At 40.9% G+C, this 18229-nt stretch overlaps 1 protein-coding gene across 1 annotated transcript in view; it reads left to right on the forward strand.

Annotated features, from left to right (window-relative positions):
* Window positions 1–10384, forward strand: part of mad1l1 (mitotic arrest deficient 1 like 1) — a 65897-nt gene extending 55513 nt beyond the window's left edge. Inside the window, exon 18 of the mRNA XM_026171644.2 lies at window positions 9824–10384. Coding sequence (XP_026027429.2) covers window positions 9824–9973 — 150 coding nt within the window. The 3' untranslated portion in view covers window positions 9974–10384. The remainder of the gene's footprint in view (window positions 1–9823) is intronic.
* The last annotated feature ends 7845 nt before the right edge of the window (window positions 10385–18229 follow it).

Raw genomic sequence — 18229 nt, forward strand, 5'->3', positions numbered from 1 at the left:
TGCTAAAGAAATAACATTTGTTGTATTGTGGCGTGAAACGGTGATTCCAAAATCCCAAGTGTTGCCCTTTTTAAAGGTGAATTTAAGCACGTGGAGTTGCCGTGTTTTTTATTTTTGTAGCACAATAAGCCACCTAATGGTATTGGTGATAGCTGCACTAAATGAGAGCTTGGAAATGGTAACAATTACATGCAACATTAATATTACCCCGTGAATACTTTAATAAAGTCATTTAATGGGCTTCATTCAGAAAGTTTCCAATATGACTAAAAAAAATAAACCTCTACAATTGAGTTTTGTTTTTTGTTTTCTTTTCGTTGTAAAGAGAGAGAGCTTATTTTCTCAATACTTTTTAAAATCATTAAAAGAACCATTTTCACCCAAATTCACCCTCACGTCATGTCACAATACAACAGAAAAGAAAACCTTAAATTGGCGAAGAGGGCATTACAAGAGCCATGTTTACTATTGTGCAGCTTTTGAAGCTTGGGTCAAGAGTAGACGGCCATTTCTGGTTCAGAGATGATGGTGATAATAACTTATTATATAAATCACTTTTTAAAAAAAAAAGGATAAAGGAATAAAAACAAATTTTAAAAAACAGATAAATTAAAGGGAACAGCAATAAGAATGAGTAAAAACTCTAGGCACAGAGCTAAGACACGCAAGACAGGATGAACAAGTGGGTCTTTAACTTGGCTTTGAAAGCCCCCACAGAGCAGGCCTGCCTAATATCTTGCAGGAGGTTGTTTCACAACGATGTGGCATGAAAAGAAAAAAGCTCGATCACAAGCAGCCAATACTGATTTTCAGCCTTCTTGATTGTACAAATTCCAAATTATCAGGACCCTTTCATTATATGTTTACTAGATCAGGAGATATTTGAAGTCTTTGCATTTTGACATTGAAAAACATTATTGTGAAAATTTCCAACAATTTATGAATGAACTTTTTCTATCCAGTCATGTTGCTAACCTAGCTGGCTGTTAAATGTTCCTCCACTTAATTTTCCAGCTTTTTGTTATCCCATCCCAATTTTTGAGGCATTTTTCTGACACCAAAGTCATTTTGAATTAAATATGAATTTGAGATTTTCAAATTATTGCTTTCTGTTTTCTTTACATTTTACACTTTCCCAAGTTTTTTGAAGTTGGGGTTGGAAATGTTTGAAAAATCCCAAAATCTCTATCGAGAGAAACCTTTTCAAGGTCAGAAAAATAATAGCGTTGATTATTGTGCTGCTGATCTTTTTATTGGCATGACAACAGAGGGCCCAGGGTTTTGTTTTTGCCTTGTTGTCTTTCATGTGTCTGATGGCGTAGGTGTAAACCTTTTTACTCTGGCCCATTCTGCATTCAGAGAGGAGCATTATTGTCATTCAGGAAGTATGCAGCTCCTTGCTTGGATGAGGTCACTATAAAGCCCCACCCTGCATCTCAAGCCAGGAAGCATCGATTTCCTTTAATTGGATAGACAAATGAAAAGATGAATGGGATAGCACTTCTCCTCTCCATTGTTGAGTTGTCCTTAGTTTTTGTGCACAAGTTTGTCTTTTTAGATTCTTAGCCCTGATCTTGAGGAAACAAACAGAAGTTTTCCTTCATTTCTGCCTGCTTTCATGCTGGGTGAGGTCGAAGTCACCTTGTTGGAGGAACCTGTGATATTTGTGTTTACGGCACGTTGATGTCACCTTGGTTGTTTCCTACACGTTTTCAAACGTAAACAGAACCTTGTTGTTTTCATAAAGGTCAGATATAGTTAAAAACACTTCTTAGCGACGCGTGAATATGCAAATAGGGATTGATAAGGTCAGTATTTGAATAAAGCTGATTTAAAGGAAAAAAATCTCCCCTGACCTTTGATTAACTTGGTTTGAATTTTCTGTGCACGTGGAAAGAGAAATGTGAAAATAAATGTAACAAGTGGCGCTAAGCCTATGGCCCGTTGGGTCATGTTCATTTAAAATATGAGTCTCTTTTAACCATTAAAAAAAATAATTTTATATAGAGCTGGGCGATATGAGATTTTTTCATATCACGATATGTTTTTTTCCATTTCAGGCGATAACGATATCTATCACGATATAAGCCAAATAACTATATTTGTAAGATTTAAATGTGCTGTTGCTCACAAGTAAAATGTGAAATAATCAGCAGCTTGTTTTGATTTAAATATTTATTTCCCATAATAAGTTCAACAGGGTAGATGTACTTAAGGAACATGAGACTTTTTCAGATAAATAAAGGCAAATATTGCAAACTACACAAAAGGCAGCCGCTAAAGCGTTTAAGTTTCAAAATAGAACAAACGAAACAGAGTAAATTGTCAATTCCACTTAGAAACAAAATATTAATTCTAAAAATAAATCTTAGTTTGTTTTACAGAAGAACAGACAAAACTGACTAACTTTTGTCAATATCAAATAAACTGAGAACTAAAAGGAAATTCTCAATCTCTCCTTGTTGTATAGCTGAGCTTTTCAAACAGTTTTAACAGTTACTTTAGTCTGACAAAAGCCGAATGACGAATTAGCGCTTCCAGTCAGACACTGAGGCTACGTCCACACGTACACGGGTATTTTTGAAAACGGAGATTTTCCGTTTTCGTTTTAAAAAAATAATCCCGTCCACACATAAAGGCAGAAATGAAGGAAAACGCTGCTATGAACATGCCAAAGCAGCAGGAGGCGCTAGATTCCTAACCGTGCAGAAATGTTGGCCAATCAGAAGTCTAGAAGCCTCGGTGGGAAAAAGTAAACAAAGCTGGGGCATAGAAGCAGAACCGAGTCGTATGTGTGGACGGACAGTAACTGTGTGTATGTGTAAGCATTTAAACACTGCAGAGAGTACAATTAACAGTAACAGTATTGTAGAAATTCATTTCACCGAAACAATAACGTGGCGCACAGTGTGACGCATGCACCAGTTTATTGTATTTCCAGACTTGCTTTCGGCACAATTTACAGTGCACGCTACTCTGTTTTTGTCAGACTTGAAATAGCCGAAATACCTTCACACTACGGAACTTCTATGGCTCTTCCGTTCGACAATCTCTCCGGCATTGGAACCATCATCTGTTTTCTCTTCGGTCACGCTCGGTTGATTTTTCTAGTCGGCACACTCATTTCCTCCATTACCCGCTGGCTGCTTCCCAAACAAACACACGTGCGGCTTGGCACTTGTGCTGTACGTAACAAGTCACGCGACGTGACGCTGCGGCTGTGATTGGTTCGGCTCTGCGCTACTTAGTTTGGATTGGCTGAACTTTTTTTTTTTTTTTTTTTTAAAGAGGACAAGAGCGGCGAGGTCTATCGCGATAGCTTAATTTCTCTATCGAGTAAAAGTTATATCGTGATACATATCGTTATCGTTCTATCGCCCAGCTCTAATTTTATAGCACAGCTTTGATGTGTAATTAAAATCTGTAATCACAGGTTAGCCTGTGTTAACAAGCAAAAATGACTCCTCCCCTTCATCTGTACTTAAACAGAATTGTTTATGAGTGCATCCGATATCAGTTTGCAACCTACTCAGTACAAGTCCATTTGGAGACCTGTTGATTTACTCAGGCAGATATGTGACCTTCTTGGACATTAAAAGAACCAAAAAGCGTCTTTCATTCATTCATTTATTAATTTAAACAGTTCTTCATATAGTAACAGTTTGTTCAACAGTGCTTTGGTCTTTTTCAGCCTTTATCAGAGTTTTATGTTATCAGACTATGTGCAGAGGTTGAGCCACAGTTCACTTTCACTTCAGCTTTTTTCCCCCTTTTTCTTAAACCTTCAGTTTGCCTCAAAAACGTCAAAGCTAATGCATTATAACACACTGTTACACAGACGCAGCACATTTAGCTGTGATTGAGGGGAAAAGCTGTTTTTGATGGCCCATTTCTGTGTCACTGCATTTCTTTTTATGAATAATTGGCTGAGGGTCAGTACTCGCTGTTTTGGCAGGAGAAATATTCTTTCAGCTTGCTCCAACATCCCTTGCTTGACGGCCACTAATGCATAACTAGCTGGGTGTAGCAGCTGGAGAGTAAATACACAAAGAAAATGACAGCATCATAACAAACATCATGAATAAACCCTTGATCTGATTCACAATCATATCAACTAAACGATGTCTATTAGTGTGTTAAGATTAGTTTCCCCTGAAAACAAGAGTTCATGTTATGTCAATGATCCTCATACGGAGCACTGGAGGGACTGTAAACCTGACAAATGGCAGCATTCAGTCTTTTTACTTCAGGTGATATTTTTCTTTCTACTAGAAACATAAACGCAACAAGGTTATGACAGCCCCATTTACTGTTAGACGTATTGGCACTTGAGAGGTGGAGGGAAACATACCTGGAAAAGTTGATGGTCAACATCAGTGTGAAAAGGTAATAACTGAATACAGAGAAGATGTACATCTTGTTAAGTAACACAAGAAAAAACGCAGGACTATTTTTAAAAAAAAAAAAAAAAAAAAAAAAAAAAAAAAAACGAATTGAAAGTTACCAACTTGAAGATTAAAACCACCACTATTGCAGAGCAAAATCCCATGTAGATCGCTCAGAACTTTCCAGTGTCCAACATGCCCAGAGGATTGATGTGAATATCTTCGGCGAGCCCTAAGATTCCTGGTCAAAATTTAGCCAGTGATGTGATGCTGCCATATCTGTCAGCCAGTGAGTCCATTGCACTTATCTAGACTTTAACAAATATGTGGACAGAAATTCGGGGTCTTAAAAGATGACCCCTGACGACCTTGCTGAAATAGTTACACGTCTGCTGGCTCAATCATCTGGACGCAAGTGCAGGTCGTCCGGTAATTTGGTTTATGGTCAAATATTTGCTTAACTAATGACCCTCACATCAGCCCGAGCTGTACTGTGTGTTTAGCCCTAATTAGCAAATGTTAGTGTTACAGAGGTAGTGTCGTGACATTGTCAGTGTGAGCATGTTAGCAGGGTGATGTCAGCAGTCGGCTCCAGGCACCACCACTGTGCAGCCTCACAGAGCTTGTAGCATGGGTGCTGCAAATGGCCGAACTGAAATCGAAAATGGTGAGCTTAATATAGCCTCAAAAAGGAACTGTAGAGTTGAAAGTTTTCAGACTGTAAAGTTATAAATTACATAATGGGAGCGGTGCTGAAGCAAGGCAGTTTGTGTGCAAACATTGCTGGAGTCTGGCTCTTCACCGCCTTATTCATTGTGCCCTCTTACCGTGTCTCCATGTTGCTCTGCCTCAGTCCCAGAGCACTGCTGCTTTTTGTATCTATAACCTTTAGTAATCTTTGTAAATCTCTGTAACCTTAGTTCAGGTGTGTGTGTGTGTGTGTGTGTGTGTGTGTGTGTGTGTGTGTGTGTGTGTGTGTGTGTGTGTGTGTGTGTGTGTGTGTCTGATTCCACGTTTGGCCACTTAAAACAATTGTTTTGTTCAGTGCTGTACTGTTTCGCCTCACGTTGAGGCTGGTATCTCAGTTTTCCTTTCTAGACGACCGTGAGCGTCCTCGCAGTCTTCGGACCCCAGAGGCCTCCATCAGCTTGTCCACTCTTACGTGTCTCTCACACACAGACTGCCAAAGACAAACACACAGATCTCCATGGTAACTAGTCCCAGTGTTTTCTCTTTGATCTATGCGTTTCATGTTCTCCAAGCCACGGCGTTTTTTAAAAACGCGTGCGTGCACACGTGTTTGTATGCGCGTGTCTGTGATTTGAGTCGCAGCTTGAGGATATGGTGTAGCTTTGAGACTGCAGCGCAGAGGGAAAAAAATCTCACCAGGGATTGTCAGGCAGTTGGATGAAGTGATGGGAAGTAGTCAGAGAAAAGATGGTGCGATTAGAAAAGCCTTTGAACTGCTGTGTTGCGGTGATGCACAGATTATTTTAGAGGGAAATCAAGACTACATTTTTTTTTTTGAAGAAGTGACCAAAGCCACATTTCTTTCAGGTGTCCTAATTACACACAACTATGATCAGGATCAGCTAAGCTGGTTTTCAGAGTTAAACTTGTTCACTACTTGTAAAGTAGTATATCCTGCTGGCATCGCTATTTAATTGAGTGGGAAGAGAGGATCAACGCAGCATAGTATCAAAATATCTTGGCCTGGCCATATTGTATGAACAAAAAAGAAACAAGACAAAACACAACATATAAACCTCAATAAAAAATGTTAAATATTTGTAAAAATATAAAACCATAATATACATAAAATACAAAATTACTTAGAAGAAATCAATGAATACACAAACACTTCAGCCAATGCTTCCTCAGACTGGATGAGTAACGGGAACACTCACTGTCGGATCAGTGAGTACTTTCTTAAAAGTGCTTTAAAAGTTTAAACACCCACAGCTACAAACATCTGACTGGGCATGGATATCCTATGAAGGATTCTCATTGCATCATTATATGCAACATGCAGCTTCTGCGTGCTACATTATTTGTAAGATGACCACAAGGGTGCAGTATATAGCACTGTGCGATACACTTTAAATAAAGCCACTGTAACTGGAAGTGAACAAAAGCTGAATTTTCATGCAATAGTATTTGCCTGCACATAGAGCTTACATCGTTATCTGTATATGTCATCATCATCGTTCATTTGCTCAGTAATAACGTGCCCGAGGTATTTCACCTTTTTATGAACGTCAAGAGTATTTTGGGACAGTTTAAACAAAGTTTAAAATTTAGCTGTTCATCCTGCTTGATTCTACATATCAAGATTGCGCTTTTAACAGCATTGTACAGGGTGGGCCATTTATATGGATACACCGTAACAACATGGGAATGGTTGGTGATCTTAAAGTCCTGTTTGTGGCACATTAGTATATGTGAGGGGGCAAACTCCTCAAGATGGGTGGTGACCATGGTGGCCATTTAGAAGTCGGCCATCTTGGATACAACTTCTGTTTTTTCAATAGGAAGAGGGTCATGTGACACATCAAATGTGCAATACTCATCTTAGTTTCAAACGACCTGCCAGTGCCCCCCCCCCCCCCCCCCCCCCACACACACACACACACACACACATATGTGTATAAAATTGGATGTTATTTCTAAACAATTAATACAATCTGCACTTCGTGATTGTGTCATGGCGCAGTGGCCCGTGGAAATGGGATGGACTCAAGTGCAGATTCAAAACCGGAGGCCAGGGGTGAGGTGTAACGAAAAGAGATTTTATTTTACAATGCTCAGAGGCTAACAGCAAGTGCAGACTAGAATCAATGAACATAAACTAGATGTCTGAGGCGAGAGAAAAATACTGTGATGATAACTAGATGGCAGGGATAACTGGGTGCAGGTACTGGGCAGGGGAAACTGGCGGGCCAGGGCACTGAAACAGAGGAGAGAGCAGTCAGGGGAATCCCACAGAGGGTTGCGAGTGAATCTAAGGATAGTACACAGAGCTGTCTTACAAGCTTGCAGGTGGGGTTGCGTGGAGGGGGGAGGCAGGATAGTTCCAGGTGGGTGCTGTATGCAATGCAGGGAGGCAGGCAGGAGAGAATGGCAGTTCCAAAACGGAGAGGGATTACCGGCGGCAGCAAACTGGTATCCAGGAGAACTTGGTAGGTGGGTTTCAGAGGTAAAGTTGGCAGATAATCTGGCGAAGACCAGTTGAGTGCGCCGGTCATAAATAACAAACTCCACTGGGTGGAGTCATAACAAAGACTCCACCCAGTGGGGAGGAGCCGATGCTGTGGAAAACCACCCAGACCACGACAGATTGTTTGATTTAATATCCACTCTGGCGCTGTACAGAGACTAAATCACCATAAAAATTAAACAAAATAAAAAATACACCACCACCCAATCCTAATGACACGGTGGGAGTAAAATTACTCTTACATTAGAATTGGACTTATTACATATATGTTACAAGTGTCTTTGAAAAAACAGAAGCACACCTATGACTTGATTTAGTTTAGCTACGTTCACACTCTAACGTAGCTACGTTCACGTCTCTAAGGCTACGTTCACACTGCAGGCGAAAGCGCATCAAATCTGATTTTTTTTGACCCTATGCGACCCATATCCGATCATGCTATGACAGTGTGAACCGCACAAATCCGATATTTTCAAATCCGGTCTGGGTCACTTTCGTATGTGGTACTGAATGAGATACATATCCAATGTTTTAGAAAGCGACTGCTGCTTGAACGGTCATGTTGCATTAAATCCGTCTTTTACGTCACCGACACAAGACAGACGCCAATTATCAGCACCGGAGAAGCGCCCGAGAAGACATCGCGAACGCTTCCTGGCCATCCCGTGTAGTTGTCAGTGAAACTGTTGGGAAGACAGCGTTGGAGAAATGTGAACATTTTATTTGTACTGAATAATCTGCAGATTCTGACAGAAATCTGCAACTATCCTATGAAGCACCGCTCCTCTCTAAAACAGCAATTAGGATCATTAGGCAGGGATAGCTCAGTAGGTAGAGTGGTGGCCCCATGATCAGAAGGTCGGGGGTTCGACTCCACTGAACGGCTACCCTGAGGTACCCCTGAGCAAGGTACCATCCCTACACACTGCTCCCCGGGTGCTGCATTGGTGGCTGCCCACTGCTTCACTGGGTGAATGGGTTAAATGCAGAGGAACTATTTCCCTATGGGGACTAACACATACACATTATTACACATACATTATTATTATTAGGTTATCTACATTATTATGTAAATAACAAAATAACTTAAAGCAAAAATTGGCCATGGGCCACTGCGTTTGCTGTCACATTTTATTTGTAGTGTGAACACGCAGACAAAAAAAATCGGATTTGATCAAAAAATCTGAATTGAGCATCAAGACCTGCGGTGTGAACGTGGCCTAACAGACTTTGCGGCTCTGACTATAAACTTTTCATTCATATTTCCAAAGAATGACATTGAAACAGCAGGTCAGTATATCTGCGTTTCCTGAGCGCGCTCCATACTGCGTTAAGCCTCACTTAGGCATTGTGCAGTCAGCTAGCAAATGCCATTAGTTCAGGTATCCACTCCTCTCAGCCATTAGAGATTTGTGACTCTTCACACAGAAATGAACAGTTCACTTCAGGTTGTTGTGTGAGAGGAAGCGCACTAATTAGTTTATCAAATAATACTTTTTACAACACAGTCATGCACTACCTTGCAATTTCCAGCTGTTTTGTTCAGTCTTAGAGATAATGATGCTCAAACAGGATCCGTTTGTCAAATCATTAATTATCATTTTTTTTCCTAATGTGTTTTTAACTCCAGGTCTCACACAGTGAGAGGACATTTACAGAGTTGCTCCTTCAATAAAAGTGCTCTGTTGGAAATGATTTAGCGCGGGATTAAATCTTTGTCTGTTAATACCCTTTGATTTATTCTTTTCTCGACTTCTGGACTTCTGTTTCTGATTAAATGCCATTCTTCAGTATTTTCCCTTTGCCCTTCGTTTTATGAGCCTTCTCGTGACACTTGTCAAATCAGAGATTTGTGTGTCTGACACACATTGACACGGGGCATTTCTAAGATGTCTCAATATCTTCTCTGTATGTCATGGGACTCTGCTGCTCACTGCTTTCCCCCTCCCTGCGATGCTTTAATTACTTTATCCCTTGTTTCACTCATCCCTTTCTCCTTCACTTCATCGCCCCGAGCTGCTCCTCATTCCTTTTAATTAATCCACACAGATTTAGACACCTTCACCCTGCTGTGAATGCACACACACGCACACACACTAATTCCTAGTAGAGAATAACAACTTTTAAGTGAGCTTGCTTCACTTTGAAAGTTTTTTTTTTTGTGTGGAAACAAATGCAGTGGGTCTGATTGCTTGTTATTGTGTGTTGTGTTTTGGTTCAGGGCTCCAACGGAAGCATGCAGCTTATGGAAACAGAGTTCTCCAAAACTCTGGGAGAGATGGTGGCTCTTCATCTGCATCACCAGAAGAGCATCCCAGCGTTCCTCTCCGCCGTGACCCTCGACCTCTTCAGCCGACAGACCACAGTCTGACAGAACTGCACACCATCTCACACACTCGTGTAAAAATTCGAGATGAGCTTAACTTTTATTTTGACTTTCCCCCCCCCCATCGCCCTCTATATACTTCACTTTTCCCCTCGCCTCATACAATATTCATAAATTGTTTTGATTGTGCCGGTATGTTTTAGCAGCTCTGTTGTATGAATAGATCAGCGAGTGCTGTTTTTGTGGCGGATCAGAATCCTGCTTTGATAGAATTTCTTTCATTGAAAAGCAGCTTGGTGCGCCTATTTGTACAATGAATATTTCATCAATAAAGTCTCGAGGAAACCATTTTTTTTTCCTAGTCATCATGAAAATGATCCATAAAAATCACTTATATTTGTATTTAGAGCCTTCTTTAAAAAAATAAAAATAAAAATACTGGATGTTGGAAACACACTTCCTCTAAGTTTGTTCCTTTCTCTAGGGCAGCGGTCCCCAACCCACGGGCCTCAGACCGGTACCGGTCCGTGAGAGTTGAGGCTCGGGTGTGAAATGTATGGTTTTAGCGTTATTTTGTTATCATTTTTATCGTTAACTCTGTTTTCCTGGGTCTTTTCACGTGTGTTATGAATAAATCTTCTTTTTTTTTCGGTACTGGTACTAGTTTTATTTTGTTGTATTTATCCACGACACCTTAAAACCGGTCCATGGCACAAAAACGGTTGTGGACCGCTGCTCTAGGGGCCTTATACAAGAGAAAAGAAGCAGTTGTAGTTCCACTCTGTCCGAGCCAATCTGAGCCGGTGTCAAAGCAATCACTGAATCCTGCTTAGTTCAGTTTGTAATTCAGATTTGTTTTTCCCCTCACAAGATTTTTAAAGGTTGGAAGTCAGGAGGCGGTGCAGGGTAATCACACGGGGAGTATTTGTGCGTTTCCACTGTCAGCAGGATCACTAAGCTTGACTGACACTGAAACACTGAAGGAGTAACCGTGTGCAGTCATTTTAGATGTAATAGATGGAAAAATCATGGATATGGGTAATTTAAAAATTTGTGTCACCTATCAGCCTGTCACCCAGGAGAAACGGAGCAGGCGCGAATGAAAGGAACAGTGTCATACAGTATAATATTAGTTCAGGACTCTGAATTTCAATTGAGAAATTATGCATTTGCTCTCTCTTACTTGTTCCTGTGCACCAGCTTTACAGAAGAATTACAGTGTGTGGTGTGCCATGTGCAGGGAAGCTGTAATGTTTAGTGCCTGTAACACAGTCATTGTCCTTGAGTTTGATGAATTGCGATTTATCCCCTTTATGGCTTCAGTTAGCGATTGCATCTTTGTGTGTGTGAACACAACACAAGTGGAATTTCTTGGTAACAATAACGTGAAAATGGCAGAAATAAACACGCTGAAGAGGGGAAATGAGGAAGCCGTCCAATAAAACCGAGAAACAAAAGGAAGCAAACTGAGGATGAAGCCACTCATCACAGCAACGATATAAGGACTCCAGCTGGCCCAGCCATATGCCTCATGAGGCAACATATTCTGCACAGTACATGCCACATACTGTCCTTGTTTTGTTTCTGTTTTTTTACACACATTCTTTTTCACAGCGCAGCACATCTGAACACCCACCGCCCCGATGAGGTCATGTGTTTGAGGGTTTTGCGTAAGCTGTGCAGCACACGCTGCGATCTGCTGTACCTTTGTTGTTTTTGTCTTAAATTTGAAATGAAAATGTTAATAAAACACATTGGACTGTCGATCGAGTGAGATTTAATGAGTCACTGCGTTAATAAATACCCAGACCGCAGGCATTAGGAGACACTTGGATTTGGAGCTAGCACCCGAATGACTGGTGTCCGGGCTCGCACCCATGGGTCTAATTTGCCTCAGACTATGTCCAGATTGACAGATTGGCTACACAGAAGGTGTAGTGTGAGCAGCATGTCAGTGGAGCAGCAACAGCCGCTCTGCCCCTTTCCAGAGTTAGGAAGGGGGGGGATCCATCCTTGTGTTATTATAAAGCACTCTAAGTGTTTTGGTGTTTAATAAGCCTTCACACTAATGGAACTGTTACCCAAACTGCACTTCCTGGATCACATTTTTTGTCATGGATAATTGAAGAAACACGTTTTTGTTTTGTGTGTGTTTTTTTTCTTTCTGAATGCTGATTACATGTAAATTAGTCTCTACTGAACAGTGTCTATAAATGTGCAAGCTCAACCAAAGAGGTAACGAGTAGTAGCCACTGAATATGTACTAGTGGACAGCTCGGGTGTATTGCTTCTTGCACGACACTGTATTAACTTAATATTTATTTTATTTATTTATATTTTGGGGTGTTCAAACTCCTTATTACTATAGCAGCAGGTTGTGTGCTTAGAGGGCCGAGCATTACCAAGTGGATATAGTTAAGACTACGTCTAAGCACGGCTCTCTTTCTGGAGTCAAACTCCCACCAGGGCTGGAGTTGCTCTGAGTCAAAGTTGCTGCCAGCGCTCCTGTCCGACAACCCAATAACATGGTGCTGGATGCCGAAGGAATCTGTCAAACCAAAGTACAAGGATTTCTGGGCTTAGCTGACAAATAAAACAGGTGAGGAAAAAAGAGAGCCTGCTAGTGCTACTGTAGAACAGTCTACGGGGTTATTAAATGAGAGTTAACCTACACGCTGTACGTTTCCATTTTGCAATAGAGGAAAAATGTCTGGCACGTTATGGTTCTCTTGCCATTTCTAGTTCATTTTTGAACAGTGACTTTTTCTTTTTTGCTATTACCTTCATCACCAAATGCTGTTTCCTGTCTTGAGATGCTCTGTCAGGCCTTTACTGCAGCTTCAGTAGCTGCTTGTTTGAGTCCTGTAGACCTTCCCCTCCATATTAGACAAGCGTCATCAGTGCAGGTCTTTAAGTCCAGATTGAAAACCTATTTTTATTCCCTGGCTTTAAACTCTGTAGGAAACGGACACCTTTCTTATTAATTTTATTGTATTATTAATTATTTTATTGTATTTTTAATTTCGCTAGTTGTTTTTGATCTGATGATGATGATGAGTCTCTGCCTCCGATTTTGTATTTGTGTTTCTAAGACTGAACTGTGCACACTCCAGATTTCAGTTCCTGAAGCCATCTCTTGGTTGTAGACAGCAACATGCCTCCTGCAGTGTGTTCTTTTTCAGCCTAATGATGGCATCTCCTTGGGTCTCATCTTGATACCAAATACAAGTTCAGCACTTGGAATCACCGACAGATCTTTTATCATTGTATTTTTGTACTTAGTACACAATACCTTTGAATTTTGTTACAATAAAATATAGATTTGTGTAGAAAATCAATTAGAAAAATCAAGTTGACTCCACATGCATTTAGTCTTATTTAAATACTTTGGCATAGATAAGCTGTGTTAATTCACCAGATTTCAACCTCGTGGGACAGATTTACACAATAAAATCAAGCAAAAGCACAAAACTCATTTTCAGTTGATTGACTTCACAGATCTTTTGTCTGAAATAATGGGGAGCAGGCTTCACCTCGCCTGTTTTTCAATTATAAGTCCAATTCCCTTTGAGCCTATAGAAATGGGGGACTATGCAAAAAAGTAATGTTACTTATTAAATGCCTTGAATTAAAGCTGAAAGCCTGCACTTCAATCCTATACAATTGATTTGGAATGCACTGCGGTAGTGCACAGAAGTAAAACTACCAAACTTGTCATTTTTCAAAAACTTGTGTTTGTCCCAGTAGGTCCACTGTTGCATTGGGGGACACTTATATGAAACCTGTCCAAAGTTTCAGATAATTTTAGTCCAAATCTAAGTGTTCAGACTCCCCTAATCACCGTTTTCCTTACATGGGTCTCTCTTTTTCAGCTTTCCTGGGCACGCCACCGGCACACACCTGTTGACTCTGCATGTACGTTTGAATGAATCAAATAGGAGGGATATTTTTTTCTCCGACACAGCCACTGTGGGCAAAGAACAGTTTCGTTTCTGTCTTTGAATTTTAATTTCTGTTGTTTTTTCAGTCACGATGTCATTAGTAGCCTTCAGAGTGTTGTTGTGCTTAAACAATGGCTTTTTGCTCCAGGCAAAAAAGAGAAGATATGTTTAAGACTGTCCTTTTTTTTAGGTTTTGTTTGCTTGTAATCAGCTGGAACCATGGTTAGCTCTAGTTTACCACAGAGAATTACCTGAAACACAGCTAATAAAAGAATGATTGCTTCCTAATCCTTAGTGCATCGCTACAACCTTAAGTGTAGCCTACATCAGAATAAAAGAAAAACAGCAAAAGCAGTGAACATCTCAATCGACCACATTATTTCCATTATTATTATAATCCTTCGCTACCTGCTAAACTACAACCCCCTCACACTCTTTCATCTTCCTGCTCCCCTACGCTCTTTTATTCATTCCTTTATCTTTATTTCATCAGCCCATCATCTCAGAGTCGAAAAACAATTAGCACAACCCTTGATATCTCATTAACTATAAATGAGATGGTGGAGTGAGGTTAAAAATTCCATAGCTGAGCTGTGCGCCGTGCATCAGATTGCACTGGCGTGCCAAACCTCACCAGACAGTAAACAATCCGTTTGAAAGGTGTATTTTTAAAAGAAAATACGCAGCGGAAATCATCTCAAGGCAGCATTAAATCTTTAAAAGCAATTCTTGTGCATGATTAATTTATCTTTTATTTTATTTTTTTTTAAAGTAAAGGAGTGGTACTTCAACTTCATCTTTTCAGCTTTATTTTTTGTAAACCACAGAGAAATATTGATGAGACCCGCTGAGGAGAGACATGCCCGCTACAGAGGGGAGTCTCAGCTGGAAACTAGAGGGAGGCTTGTGGGACAGTAAAAGAGGAGAGAGAGAAAGAAGCTGCCACTTTGTTCTTTCATCTCATCCCTCTTCCCTCTCTCTGTCTCTCTGTCTATACCTTCCTCACTAAACTCTCCATCTGCCGGCTTCCACTCGCACAGGAAGCTCTGCATCATTTTCTCTGAAGTGAGTCTTTCTCCCAGTGCTTCCTCCAGTCTCCAGCTCTCTCCTTCACTGTAGTCCCAGCAGAGAGAGAGAGAGAGACAGTGCAGCTGTCATGCTTTAGTTCAGATCTGAGCTTCTTCTCCTCGGGTTCCCCCCTAGAGTAGAAACAGCATGATACTGTATTCACTGAATAAGGTGTGTGTGTGTGTGTGTGTGTGTGTGTGTGTGTGTGTGTGTGTGTGTGTGTGTGTGTGTGTGTGTGTGTGTGTGTGTGTGTGTGTGTGCGAGGGCATTCATGTATTCTTACAGTATTGTGCCCCAGAACAGCAGTAAAAAGCTCTTTGCTATGTAACTGTTTTATGTGAAGGAACCCAGTCCAATATTTAACTGGTCGTAACAGATGCTGAACTTTTACAGTTATTGTAATGCGGTGCCTTTTCCAGCTGAAATGAAATTCTTGGTACCGACTTGGATTTAGAGATCCCGCAAACGTGAACGTTCAACACAGCAGGAGGCGTGAGGTTTATCGTACAGGCTTAAGGTTTAAAATCGAAAGAAAAACTCAGCAGAGAAAGTAAAAGAGAATTCAACTCTGACCTACTGCCAGCAGTAGGCGCGTGCCAGATTTTCTTTTGAAATTATAAATGCTGAGATTATTGTAATGGGAATGCCTACTTGGAAGACAAAACAAGGCTTTATTGGGTACTGTTGCATGATTTAAGCTCACCCTTGAAATAGGTCTTAGCTCTTTAAGACATGGCAGCAGCTTGTAAACATGATCAAGTCAACTTGCTAAAGTTCAAACTGAGCATATGAATGAGGAAGAGAGGTGATTTAAGTGACTGTGAACATGGCGTGGTTTGTTGGGCTGATCTGCTGGGATTCTCTCACACAGCCATCCCAAGGGTTTACAAAGACTGATCTGAAAGAAGAAAATCTCCAATTTGAAACAGTTCCCTGGTTGCCGGGTGATAGTATTTTGTTGATGTTAGACCTTCGAGGTAATAAGGCAGCTGAAACTAAAATAACCACTCATTTCAACCAAGGTATGCAGAAGAGTGTCTCTGAATGCGCAACACGTCAAACTTTGAAGTACAGTAAGATGTGTTAGAGCAGCAGAAGATCACACCGGGTGTCACTCCAGTGAGCCAAGAACAAACTGAGGCTTCAATTTGCACGGACTCACCAAAACTGGATAACAGACGGTTTGAAAAAAGTTGCCTGGCCTGATGCGTCTCGATCTATGCTGTGACATTCTGATGGCAGCATCAGCATTTGGTGTAAACAACGCGAAAGCATGGATCCATCCTGACAAAGGGGGTCCAACCTGCTACTAGGAAGGTGTAAGTAATGAAAAGGAGTGGAGATGTGAGCTATTATCTACACAAAACAACATGTTGCTGTCTTAACATTACAACTCTAGAACTCAGTGACACTGAAAGGTAGCTCATCAACACCAAGCTTTGCTTTGACAATGAAGAATTTCTCATCCTTCACCTCCTGAACAAGATTATTGACCCACCAAGATAGAAAATACACACGGGCTGTGTTACATGCTTTGATGCTGGTGTAAATAAAGGGATTTTCCACAAGCTGCACTATACAGCTACAGCACAACATTAATACCACCTGTCTTATATTGTTTATTATGCTCTTCTTACCCATTGTGGCGTGAATGCAGGATCTCTGTTGGTGTCCTGTCAGCTTTGAAATGTTAGCAGTAGATCCACTGGGTCCTGTGGGTTGTCTTGTGGGGTCCCTATGAATCAGATGTATTCTGGATGCTTAATCCAGTTGAGATATGGGGAGTTGGGATGATTTGGAATCTCTCTTGGGTTCTCTCTCACGTTCTTTGAGCCTTCAGGAGACTTGTGGAATTTGCAGGGTGTTGGGGATGTTTCAGCTCATCTGCAACACTGATTAATTGGGTGGAAAGTGTTGAGGAAAAATCCACATGAATGCCAGGACTCCACTGGACTTCGCTTTTGCACTGTTGCCAAAGCACTTTCTAAGCCCTGTTTTTAAAGATGCTATTATATTATCATCGCAGAGCTCTGGCAGGGGGTTTATTGATCGAAATACTGCAGCTGGTGCTGCATACAGATTGGTGATGCAACAAAGAAACATTCCTCAGGGATTTTACTCCATATTGACATGATAGTATCACACAGTAGCCGCAGATTTGTCCAGGATGTAAAGCTCCCGTTGGTGCTAAGGGGTCCAAGGTGTGCCAGGAAAATATCCCCCACACCATTACATCATTACACCACCAGTATCCTAAACATGGCATCAGTTCACAACATCACTCGCCTCATGGAGCTTTATATTGTAAGCTAGAGACCTTACGTTAATACAGAAAACCTTTTAAAACAATCAGATGGCAACCTATGAGGAAGCATTTGGCAACAGTGGGAAGGAAAAACTCCCTTTCAACAGGAAGAAACCTCCAGCAGAACCAGGCTCAGGGATGGGCAGGCTAAATGTAGCAATGTTTAGCCTGAGTTTCCTGTTTTTAGCTGGCAGAAGTGGCACTGAGTGTGATCCTCTGCTGTTGGTCACCTGCTTCAAAGTTCAGTGTGTTTTATGCGCAGAGATGCTCTTCTCCATATCTTGGTTGATCCGAGTGGTTATTTAAGTTACTCTTGTCTTTCACAAATATTTTCACTCCACGCTGGAAGTCACTTGAGTCAGGTGTCTTCCCCATCTCTGAGCTCACCTTGACCATGTCTTCAGCCTAAATGTGCTGGGCTACTGCCATATAATTGGGCGATTAAACAGGTGTACTCTGATAAAATTTCTGGTGAGTGTATTTGCTGCATGTAAAGCAGTTTTCCTGATTATCTGGCTGTTAACATATCAACATTGCCTTAACATTAGATCTCAGCAGCTGACAATTCAGCCTTTTGACAGATAGACATACAACTGAAGAGACTGTATCATGTTCAAAATTACATGGTCATGACTAAAACTGATTTAGCTGAATTTTCATTTAACAGAAATGATCTTTCAAACATCACCTTACGCACTGGTTTTCACTGGTTTTCCCAAACTTTCAGGGCAAGGAACACTTTAGTGAAGGAATATCTGCTTTGTGAAGCTTCGCCACAATTACAGCCCTTAATGTGGAAATGACTTGTGATTCTTTTCTTCTGTCTCCTTTGATGAGACAAAAGTAAGGTGATGTAGAGGAGAGAGTATAATTTATTCTAATCAGAAGTCTGAAAATTGAATCACAAGCTGGTCAAACAAATTGATGTTCTTTCTCAACTCTCCAGTTATGTCTTATCCTCAGATTCATAACGGAAAATGATTCATC

The sequence above is a fragment of the Astatotilapia calliptera genome, chromosome 6 (assembly GCF_964374335.1).
Source record: "Astatotilapia calliptera chromosome 6, fAstCal68.1, whole genome shotgun sequence".
NCBI classification, from domain to species: Eukaryota; Metazoa; Chordata; class Actinopteri; order Cichliformes; family Cichlidae; genus Astatotilapia; species Astatotilapia calliptera.